The sequence below is a fragment of the Bactrocera oleae genome, chromosome X, assembly GCF_042242935.1.
Source record: "Bactrocera oleae isolate idBacOlea1 chromosome X, idBacOlea1, whole genome shotgun sequence".
NCBI classification, from domain to species: Eukaryota; Metazoa; Arthropoda; class Insecta; order Diptera; family Tephritidae; genus Bactrocera; species Bactrocera oleae.
Window position 1 is genome coordinate 33619626 of NC_091541.1, and position 11215 is coordinate 33630840.

Sequence of the window (11215 nt, forward strand, 5' to 3'; positions counted from 1 at the left end):
TGACTATAAAGCAATTATTCGTTATCAGCACTTTATTATCAGTACTTTATAAAAATAGCGAGTTCGTTTATTTATACATAGATTAAAAATATACTTGTCTCATCTAGACTTCATCCCGCCATTTTAGTTAATACCGAAACATCATAAGCAATGTTTAAAGTGAACAAATTTAATGGTATTTCTTATGCTTTACCAAAGAGTTTTCAGAAATATTGCAGTGCAAATAACTTAATTAAAGCCCAACACACAGCTCTATATGATTTTCATAAGAAACATGGAGGAAAAATGGTGCATTTTGGAGGATATATTCTTCCAGTACAGTATGTGGATCAGAGTATAGTTTCATCTCATTTGCACACACGCCATCATGCTTCCATATTTGACGTTTCGCATATGTTACAAACATATGTACGTGGAAAAGATGCCATACCATGTATAGAATCTCTATGCACTGCTGATATTAAGGGAATGACTTTTGGCACAAGCTCCTTAACAATATTCACAAATGATAATGGAGGAATATTAGATGACTTAATTGTGTCCAAAATTGATGACGAACAACTGTATATTGTCTCGAATGCTGCAATGAAATCTCAAGATATGGAAATAATGCTAGAAGCCAAGGTAAATAAAAATATTGCTAATTGTCATATATAATCACTCCAGAATGCAAGGTTAAAATCTTGTTCGTCTCCTGGATCCATATCTTGCCCCTACATAATTTTATAGCCCTATTTATATCGTAAAAAATCTCAATTAATGTCAGAGATTTCTGATAGAATTCACGTAAACATTTGTATATTTTAGGATCGGTTTAAAGCAGAGGGAAAAAACGTTGACATCGAATTTTTGTCTACAAGCGATCAATCCCTCATTGCTTTACAAGGACCAAAAAGCGTCAGAAGTTTGAAAAAACTTCTTCCGAAACCAAAAATATTGGACCAGTTATATTTTTTGCACACGACTGTTAGTGAAGTAGCTGGAATTCCAAAGTGTCGTATATCACGTTGTGGTTATACTGGGGAAGATGGTATAGAAGTGTCCGTTTCTTCGACTCATGTTGAATACTTAACCGAAGCGTTGTTAGAAACAAATGAACATTTAAAAATGGCTGGCCTGGGTGCAAGGGACACGCTAAGATTGGAATCTGGTCTATGTCTGTATGGCAGCGATATCACCGATGATACTACACCAGTAGAAGCAGGCTTAGCTTGGTTAATTGGTTAGTTAATTCTTTTAAATTCTAAGCTTGTGAACTTTATTCGCCTTCATTGTTATATACACAGCACGACGCCGGCGTAATGAAAGGGACTTTCCTGGTAGCAACCGGATTTTGTCACAATTAAATAAGCTAGCAGGAGAAATTAGTCGTCGTCGGATTGGTTTAATTATGTGTGGAAAAAAAAAAACTCCTCCAGCACGCGCTGGCATAAAAATCTATTATAAAGATAGAGAAGTTGGATTTATAACAAGTGGTGGTATAAGTCCATGCCTTGGGAAAAATATCGCGATGGGCTATATTTTAGAGGAACATTCAAATATACCAAATAAAATGGTGCATCTTAAAATTCGAGATAATTTTTATGATGCTATTATTACAGACATGCCCTTTGTGAAACTCCATTACTTCAATAAACCGAAAAAATCAATTTGAAAATATCCGAGACAAATTTTATGAAATTTTATTTGTACGAATAATTTACTAAGCCAGACGGAATGGTTGCTTGAATATAATATTTGTAGAACTTCGTTCATGGTTTATGTGTCCACTTGCGAAAATATGTAGTATTAATATTTAAGTATACATTGCTGTTGTTTGTTTGTTAAGCTGTTGTTTTAAAATTTTGGTTGATTTTACATATCTAAGTAAATTGTCATACATGATTGCCACAATCAAGGAAGTGGTAGGTGTAGGTTCGGAGGACTCCCTCTAAAGATAATCAAAAATAAGAAACAGAAACAGGTGATAATATATCGGAACCGACTTCGAAATCGGATAGTGCCCCAGGTAGGTCACGGCCCGATACCACGGAGTCGTCCTCCACGAAAGGCACAAAAAAAAAGAACTTTTAATAGCGCGGTTACCGGCTAGGGATGGTAAGCCAGTCAGCAGAAGCCAGACGAATGAAAACGTAGGTAAAGCTGAGGTGCTCGGCGGAAACGCCAGCACCAGAAGAAGAACTTTTGCAGTTGTACTTTTTCAACATTACGCCACAGTCGCGGTAGTTTTAAGCAAGCGTTGATATCATCAGCGTACGTTGAACGTGTTTGAAATCACCAGAAAGAAATAATAGAGTGCCGCCAAACAGTACGCGGTCATAAGTAAATTTCTGTTTATCATTTAGTTGTGGAACATTGCGAGTAACAGTCGCTACCAATTCGACAGCATCATACTGCGCTTCAGGATTTATACTTGCATCTGTGTTGATTAAATCAGATACACTCTGGTCAAGGATGAACTGATGCGAGACTCTCTCATTTTCCCAATTTTTTCTGTCATTCTCTTTCCCTGATTATGAAGATTAGGGAATTTTGAACAGCTGATATCAGAAATAGCGGGATGTCAGAAATGAAGTCGCTAAAAATAGCTAACAAAAGCAGTGCGAAACGAAATTTCAAGGAAGGACCTAAATACTTTTGAATAACGTGCAACTAAAGTTTTTTTGGTTATTTAATTTAAAACGGTAATCATAAAACCCTGATATTTTATTTTGACCTGTATTGTTTCAATGTGATGTTTTTTTTTTATTTTTATATAATTTTTTTATGTTATATGATGTTTTAAAAATTTTATAATATGAATACACGTATTTAGGGATGAATATGCGTGATATAGGCCTACTGGGGAACCGAGCACATAAAAATAATATCGAAATGCAAAATGCCCAAAAGTTATTTTTAAAGTATCCAATCCATTTTCTTTCAACAGTGGCATTATTGACAAATGTTTTAAAAAATGTGGGTTTTGACAGCTCTCTCTCGAATCAAAGAGTTTCGTATCATGTCATTATTTCTCTGTCAACAAATCTTTATAATTATCCCACAGCATTTGTGCTCGGATCAGGAAACATGTTATCAGTACTAAATAGTAAACAAATTTGTGTTCCTGTGCAATTTAATGCAGCTGTAGCAAACATATTCTAGCAATCGCAGTTGTCCATTTTTTTACGCATATATTGAAATTACAATGGTCTGGTGACATTATCCAACAACAGTCGCAGATAAAAGCACTCAGTCTACTATGGATTGACTGTATATACACGACCCAAATATTATAGCACGATTTCGTTTGTGAAAAATACGCGCTGACCGTTTTCGAGATACAGAACTAAATAGATAGATCCTGTTTATTTGTTTGGAAACCGAAGGTACCCCAGGAAGCTTCATTGTAGCTGATAAACCGGCCCATTTGGTACAATAGTACTTTCAATTCTAAATTCACTTAGACTGATTTGAATGAAACTCTCAGGAAATCTTAAGATTGGCCTGACGAGTAATCCTGTAAAGTTTGGTGACGATCGGAGCACTTTTCTGTTTGAACTGCCAAATACAGTTTTTATTTACTATGATGATATTTTATTGTTTTATAACCCAAATTTGTGTTGACACATGCGTTGTGGATATATGTATTGTATATTTCATCACGAAGCATATTGAAATAGAATGGAGTATAATAAAGTATATTAAAGTAAATAATTAAGGATTTTTAAGAATTTGAGGTAAGTTGTAGCGTCACGAATGTATTCGTTTACTGATGCGTTTTAAATTGGTTATTACAACGGAAAATTGTATTTTGCTTCACCATGTATCTTCACAGAATCATTGTAATGAATAAAAAATGGCACCAAAAAAAGAAAGTATTGGTAAAAAAAAAAAAACCTCCAAATCAAAGAAAGTTAAGGAAAAATGGGCAAATGAAACAGCTAAGGAACGTGAGTTACGCCTTGAGAAAAATCGTAACAGAATATCTACAAGAAGTAATATGGAAACTGAAGAAGAGCGTGAACAAAATTGTGATAAAGAAACTTCATCACGAGCTACCGAGACAATTCGAAAACGTACGCAAATACTTGATGAACCCGAATGGCTCAATCACGAAAAAGAATAGATTTAAAACTTGCGGCGTTCAACTACAGTAAGGATGACGACTACAGAAATCACAAGGAGCTAGTGATCGGTGCAATGAACAAAGTTTGTTCATATTGTGGTGCTTTGAAGTTCGCGAAAGAGTCCCCTGGAATGTGCTGTTCGAACGGTAAAGTTGTTTTGTCAATAAGAGAAAGTTTGTTCGTATGCTCCTTATAAACTCCGAATCGGGCTGAACCGATTTCAATGATCGGAGAAGCTTCAGGTAGGCCAGCGAGCGATCCTGTAAGGTTTGGTGGCGATAGAAAATTAAAGAAAAAAATTATATGGCGGAAAATATAATAAAATTTGGGTTGGACCACCCTTAACATTTAGGGGTATAAAAAATAGATGCTAGCCGATTCTCAGACCTACCCGATATGCACATCAAATTTCATCAAAATCGGTACAGCCGTTTCGGAGGAGTTTGGCAACAAATGTATGTATATATTTATATCTTCATATTGTGGCAAACACGAGTACCAGAACAAATCAGAATTGACGATAAACTGCCAGAAGCAACTAGACAGCGAATTCGTAGTTGTCAGAATGTTCTAGTAGCGAACTTTTTTTAAAAATTTACTGTATAAGAGCGGCCGTATTGTGCAGCAGACACAGTTCTAATTAGACTGTTGCCGTGTAAAGAGCAATTAAGCTATAAGTTGTAAGTTCGAATAGCGAGCAATAAGTGTTTGGAATTGGAAATCAAGAGTATAGCATTAAATTGGGACTTTAATTTAACAATCAAATGATCGAGCTCAAGAGTGAGTTATAGTTAGACGATTTATCGAGAAATCCGTTACAATATTCAAATTTTAATTAATCGATAATTACATCTAAGGATATCGATGAAATTGTGCCTGTGCTTATGTGTGAAATTCAAGTCCAAGCTTCTAAAACTTTAAATTTATTTTTAATGAAATGCTTGTTTTAGAGGTCAGTCTATTCATTGATTTAAAATTTGTGTAACCTAATTTTGTTTTTTAAACTATATCTTACTGTTAATTGTAAAAAAAACCTAGAGTCCTCTCTAGAGCTAGAGCTTTTTCTTCTTTTAATGTCACCCTTTCACCATCCCTTAATCTGATGAGAGTTGTACGTAAGCTTTAAAATATTCCCATTATAAACCGATGTTTGAAAAGCTTCTATATCGGATCATTCTCTTCTATTGAGATTTGTAGCATATCCAATCCTTGGTCAATGGAAATGTTTGTGCAACTTTTCTACCAAAGTATATGTATATATGTATTGTACATACATACTTTATGATCTGCTAATCAACTCTTTAAGTATATATAATATTATTTTTACTTACTTTACCTTTCAGTTTAGTTTGATAGTTTGCTTTCCACTATATTAAGCGAACTTTTGCATTTTTGTTCTATTTTTTTTTTATTAAAAGTAGCCTTTCTTTATAATCCTATTTAAGTAGAATAAATAATAATAGTAATAAATTAATTTTTACTACTTAATAACATTATATTTTCATTCATCCGTTTCTTTTTTTATAGCTTCTTTGTTGTGCTTGCAGTGGTTCATTTAAATCCGTTCATTCGTGAATGCATATCTGTATTCACTTGTGTAAATGTCAAAAGCTAACCTAGCTCTTGAGGAGTATACAGTTTCCGTTCTTTGGTTTGCTGTGAAAATTGCAATTCAGCAAAGCAAAATTCAAAACAAGAATTAACACAACACAGTAAAATTGAAAAACAGTAGGTATATATATCGTCACCTACATTCGATAACGTGTTGTACTGAGTACGATTCACATCATATTTCATATAATATTAAAAAAGTTCAAGCTTCAGCTACCAGATGTATCTAAGGTATAAACAAAGTTCCAGTTTATATTTTATATCGTGTTTCCTATTCCTGTAAACTTAACAAACAAAATGTTACGTTATTTCGCATTTTAGGTGACGATATTTTTTAATACTTACTATTAGCATAGCATGCCGGCTCGACGCCATTTCGCAAATAATTTTATCATAAATTCCCACACATACATAATGACAATATATGTATATATATTAAATATATATGTATATATATTACATAATATAAGACCTCAAACACAAATTTAAATATATATATATGTCAAAAGTTACAGTTACATATAGTAGAATAACAAATTATTATTTCTATATACATATACTACTAGTGAAATTTAAGAAAATAAACTGTCTATGATTTATATTCATATCAGTCTAGTCTTATAATTTGAAACGATAACATATTATTATTATTTTATTTCCCAAAACTTAAAAATATCTTTCAAATTATGTAATATTTTCTTGCTGCGGCAATTGAAACTACCCACCGTGTTTCAGTTTTGTGATAATACTTTTAACATAAAGCCTTTCTTGATGGACGCTTCTTATATGTACTTATGTATGTTTTACAGATTGGATCAAATTAACAAACCCATTGTATTTGGCGTTAGAGACAACGTTTCCAATAGAATATTTGTAATAATTGTGTCATCAGTTAAAAAAAAAAATGTCATCTTTTACAAAGCAATAGTACTGAGCAGCTGAAGCATTTAGTACGACTTGAAAGTCCTAATAATTTTACGACAAACGTGCAATTTAATACACTATTTACCAAACCTAACGATTTTATATTACAATGAACGAATTTGTTTTCTACTTCTTTCTGTTTCATTTTACGAATTTTCGAGCAATGTTCACAATTACTTTAATAAGTGCTTCTCAAAAACGTAAAATAATCACGAATTGTTATCTATGCTGAGATCAGTAGCCATGTGCAATACTAAATATCGTTAAAGATGCCGACAATTTGCCTTATATACGTAGTAGGGCTAACCAATGATAGCTGAAATACAGGATATAACCATATAATAATAACCCAACGATTACCCTCCTCCCGCCCAACCAACGCGAGGGGCGCAATCCGCATACTTGCGGAATTAGCCGAGTCAGAAAAGGCAAGAGAGTTTTTTAAGTGTTAAGATCTAAAACTGCTCAGCTACAGACACAAAAATTTCAACAGCTAAGATCTAAAGTTACAATATAATAAATTGTTACATTTTCATTTATTAAGAGAAAACAATAAAGTCTTTTTAATTTAGAAAAGTGAGTCAAATAAGTCAAATGTGCTGGAATGAGAATTAAAATCATGACATATACGGCGGAATGGCTCGTTTAGTTCAAAATTTGATCTACAGGATTTTAGCAGTAAAGGTCTAAACTGCCTCGAAAGGCGAACCGGGATATTAAATTTAATTTCAGACAGGAGAAAAGAACTGCAAACAGTTCCATTCAAAAGTTTCACTAAGAATGTTATGCCAAACATTTCCCTACGACTAGAAAGTGTAGGTAGATTAATAAGTTTTAAACGACTAGTGTATGGAGGTAGACTTACCCTAGCATCCCATCGGAAATGCGCTAAGGCGAAAAGTAAAAATTGTTTTTGAACCGACTCTAACTTGTCAGAATGGATTTGGTAGCTAGGGTTCCATACCACAGAGCCATATTCCAATATAGGTCTAACCAAAGTTGTATAAAGTGTTTTAGTAATATACGGATCTCTAAATTCTTTAGACCAACGTTTAACAAAACTGAGGACAGCTTTTGCTTTCAAGAGCATGGTATCAATATGAAGACTGAAATTAAGCTTAGGGTCCATATTAACTCCCAAACCAACATAGTTAAAAACTTGTTCTAGAATATGGTGTTTTATTACATAAGAAGAGGGGTGCACAGATCTACGGGAAAAGCACATCGTCTTACATTTATTGAGATTCAATGGCAAATCATTTCTATCACACCATGCAACCAAATTGTTTAAGTCTGTTTGCAACAGACACCTTTCCTCAGTTAAAGTGTATGATTTAAAAAGCTTTACATCGTCAGCGTAGAATAAAATTTTTGAGAATTCTATTACTGAAGAGATATCGTTAATAAACAACAACAGAATCGGGCCAAGATGACTACCTTGCGGAACACCAGAAGAAACATTAATTGTATCTGAAGGTGTATTCTCAAATATCACTCGTTGTGTTCTATTATAAAGATAGGAAGATACCCATTGAAGGAATCTTGGCTGAAAGCCCAGCAGATCAAGTTTATGTATGAGAATCGAGATATTTACTTTATCGAAAGCTTTGCTAAAGTCTGTGTATATAACATCCGTAAGCTTATGTTCCCTAAAACCCAATGATACATGGTTTACAAATTCAAGTAAGTTTGTTATAGTCTAGTTCCCTTTACGAAATCCATGCTGAGATGAGGAAATTAACGGAGAAATCGAAAAGGTTATATGGTCAGTGATGATAGCTTCAAAAAGTTTAGGTATAACTGATAGTTTTGCGATACCTCTATAGTTTTCAATGTTGGATCTAAATCCACTTTTATGCAAAGGGATTATAAATGACTGTTTCCATATTGAAGGAAATATGCCGTGTTTAAGAGAGGAATTAAATATCCTTGTCAAAGGCAAGTAAATATATTTGGCACTATTTTTTAGGAAGCATGAGGGTATCATGTCTGGGCCATAACTAAAAGATGGTTTTAACTTATTTAAATTAAAAAGGACGTCTTCTTCAGAAATAACTGGAGCGTTAATTAAAGTATTCGAACACAGCACTTGCTGATAAGAAAAAGTTTTGGAAGAATTATTACAGTAGTTTGACTTGAAAAATTCTGCAAACATATTGGATATAATATCATTGTCACTTGAAATGATAGATTTGTATTTCATTGCGGACGGAAATTTGGAAATCCTGCGTTTGGAGTTGACGAAATCATAAAACGATTTTGGATTACTTACAATATTTTTTTTACTTTATTTAAGTAATTATTATAACATTTTTTGTTTAGGTCAAAATATTGTCAACGCAATAGCGAATATTTAGAACAGTCGACAAGTGAACCGGTTTTTTTTAAATGTTTAAAGGCTCGAGTTTTTCTGTTTTTCAATTTATATAACTATTTCGAAAACCACGGACTTATACTTTTGCTTTTATTAACAATTACTATTGGAACATACTTTTCAAATAATTTCATAATAATGTTATTAAAATGAGAGACACTCAATTCAATGTCACCATTATAATTAGGCCTTGTTATTGTAGAAAGTTCTGTATTTAATTTTTTTAAATTAGCTTTTGCAAAGTTAAACCGAGTACAGAAGCACGAAGTTTGATGATTATTATCCCGTACAATGCCTGAGATTTCGACAGATATTTCCAAAGCAGGATGATATGAGTCCTCTGGTAGAACAAGAGGATTACTCTGAATAACGGAACACTTTGCAGAGGTATCAACGTATACTAAATCTAAGCATTTACCAAATTTATTCGGAATCAAATTAATTTGGTTCAGACCCAACTCGGACATTTTTTCGAAAAACTCATTAAAACATGACCGATTGCAAATCGGCACGATATATTCATCGAAAGGTTTCCACGAAGCACACGGTAAATTGAAATCACCTAATACAATTATTGAATCTGCATTATTTGCCATCGAGGTAGCACTATTTATTAAAGAAGCATGCTGCATGTATACAGATAAGTCCGAATGGGGTGGTATATAAGATAGGGTTAAATAAATAAAGCAACTATTAACGTATACTCTAATACATTTAAATTAAAATAAGTCGGTCCCTGGAACAAGAATATTTTCAGATGGGATAGAGGAATGCACGGCAAATAGAACACCTCCACCGATTCTGTTCAGTCGATCACATCTAAACATTTGAAATTCGCTGTTTAAAATCTCATTATCAAAAATGTGAGGTTTTAACCAAGTTTCTGTAAATCCAATGCATGAATGCTTAGCGAATTTCTACCAATCAGTTTTTTATATCGGTGGTTGCTTTTGGTAATTTAACAATGTTTTCCTCAGTTTGACTTCTAAGTTTAGGTTTAAATTCGCGTACAAAAGTCCCAGGTGGCCAGAATGAACTATCTAAGATCTTTTTGAATGTTTCAAGAGATACGTCTATTTTAAACGATGATATACTTCTATCATAATTGAAGTTAAATTTACGTATATTGATGTCATCGATTTTTAAACGTGACGAAATGTAAGATTTAATGTCCTCCACCAAGGTATCTTTGACAAGTCTCAAAATAAATATAGACTTTTTAGGTGGAATAACTATCAAATTATAAACTGATGCTACTAAGTTAATAGGGGGAGCCTCTGGAATTGTGAGACACTTATTACTATTAGATAGAGCTTTTGGGGAATTGAGCCCTTTGGAAGTTGACGGCTTATCACCTTGAGGGCAAGGAGAAGAGAGATTTATTAGGTCATTGGGAGGAGACGTTCTTTTCTGAACAGAAGAACTAAGTGTTACTTCATCGGAAGGACGTTTACGCTTAGGAGCAGGTTTAGAGGATTCGTGAGAATCATTCAGGCACTTAAAAGATTTGACAATTTGAAGAAGCAATATAGCGAGCAGTTTTAGAAGCACTGTAACAAATAAAAAGCTAAACGCAACACAGCTGTGAATAAAGAAGTAAATAAGATAAACAAAGTGAGAAAATATAATAAAATAAAACAAAATGAAAGAAAGGCTGACTCGGCACCATAAATTGGAAAGTTTAAACTTTTTAATACTTTTTAATACCGCACAAACCAAAACATTTACTACTTATCATGAAACTGAGAGTTTAATCACTAAAAATTTGTATTAACACGGTAATAAAAATCAGTTAAACTTCAAGAATTTTTTAAAATAAAAACACAAATGTACACAGCTAAAAAATTACAGCTTAAGAGCTTGAAGTGTTGCCACTTTTTTTGAGTGTCATATATGACAAAATGTGAATGATTTTATTTTAGTATTTCACCGAATTCATAAGATATGTTTTGGAAAAATTACATCTGTCTATTTATATGATTTCTAATTTGAATTCAGCTAAAAATTGGTATTTTAAGTTCACACACATAATGATAGACAGCTTCGCATTTGTATTATGTTTAAATTGGAGAAGACTGGCCGCATATTAGAAACTTCTTGATTTGACAATCTTTTTGGGTTAAATTTTTTGTATACCATTATACAAAATCAGGCTATATAAAAACCGGTTTGTAATTATTACATCAGGTAACCGGTT

At 33.1% G+C, this 11215-nt stretch overlaps 1 protein-coding gene and 1 long non-coding RNA gene across 2 annotated transcripts; both read left to right on the forward strand.

The window, feature by feature from the left end:
• The first annotated feature begins 53 nt into the window (after window positions 1-53).
• Window positions 54-1670, forward strand: LOC106621196 (aminomethyltransferase, mitochondrial). The gene is made up of 3 exons (XM_014239939.3): window positions 54-624; window positions 808-1222; window positions 1287-1670. Exons 1-3 carry the CDS (start codon window positions 151-153, stop codon window positions 1652-1654), a joined length of 1257 nt encoding a protein of 418 aa, XP_014095414.1. The 5' UTR covers window positions 54-150; the 3' UTR covers window positions 1655-1670.
• Window positions 1671-2848: 1178 nt separating this feature from the next.
• On the forward strand, window positions 2849-6327 carry LOC118683599 (uncharacterized). Its single transcript, XR_004979424.2, has 3 exons — window positions 2849-3719; window positions 3818-4255; window positions 5637-6327. It is a non-coding gene; the product is annotated as an uncharacterized lncRNA (long non-coding RNA).
• The last annotated feature ends 4888 nt before the right edge of the window (window positions 6328-11215 follow it).

What these genes read in the sequence shown, in the direction of transcription:
- LOC106621196 (XM_014239939.3), top strand. Translation starts at nt 151, where the DNA reads ATGTTTAAAGTGAACAAATTTAATGGTATTTCTTATGCTTTACCAAAG. An exon ending in AAATAATGCTAGAAGCCAAG is followed by an intron (nt 625 to 807) that starts GTAAATAAAAAT and finishes TGTATATTTTAG; the next exon opens with GATCGGTTTAAAGCAGAGGG. An exon ending in AGGCTTAGCTTGGTTAATTG is followed by an intron (nt 1,223 to 1,286) that starts GTTAGTTAATTC and finishes TTATATACACAG; the next exon opens with CACGACGCCGGCGTAATGAA.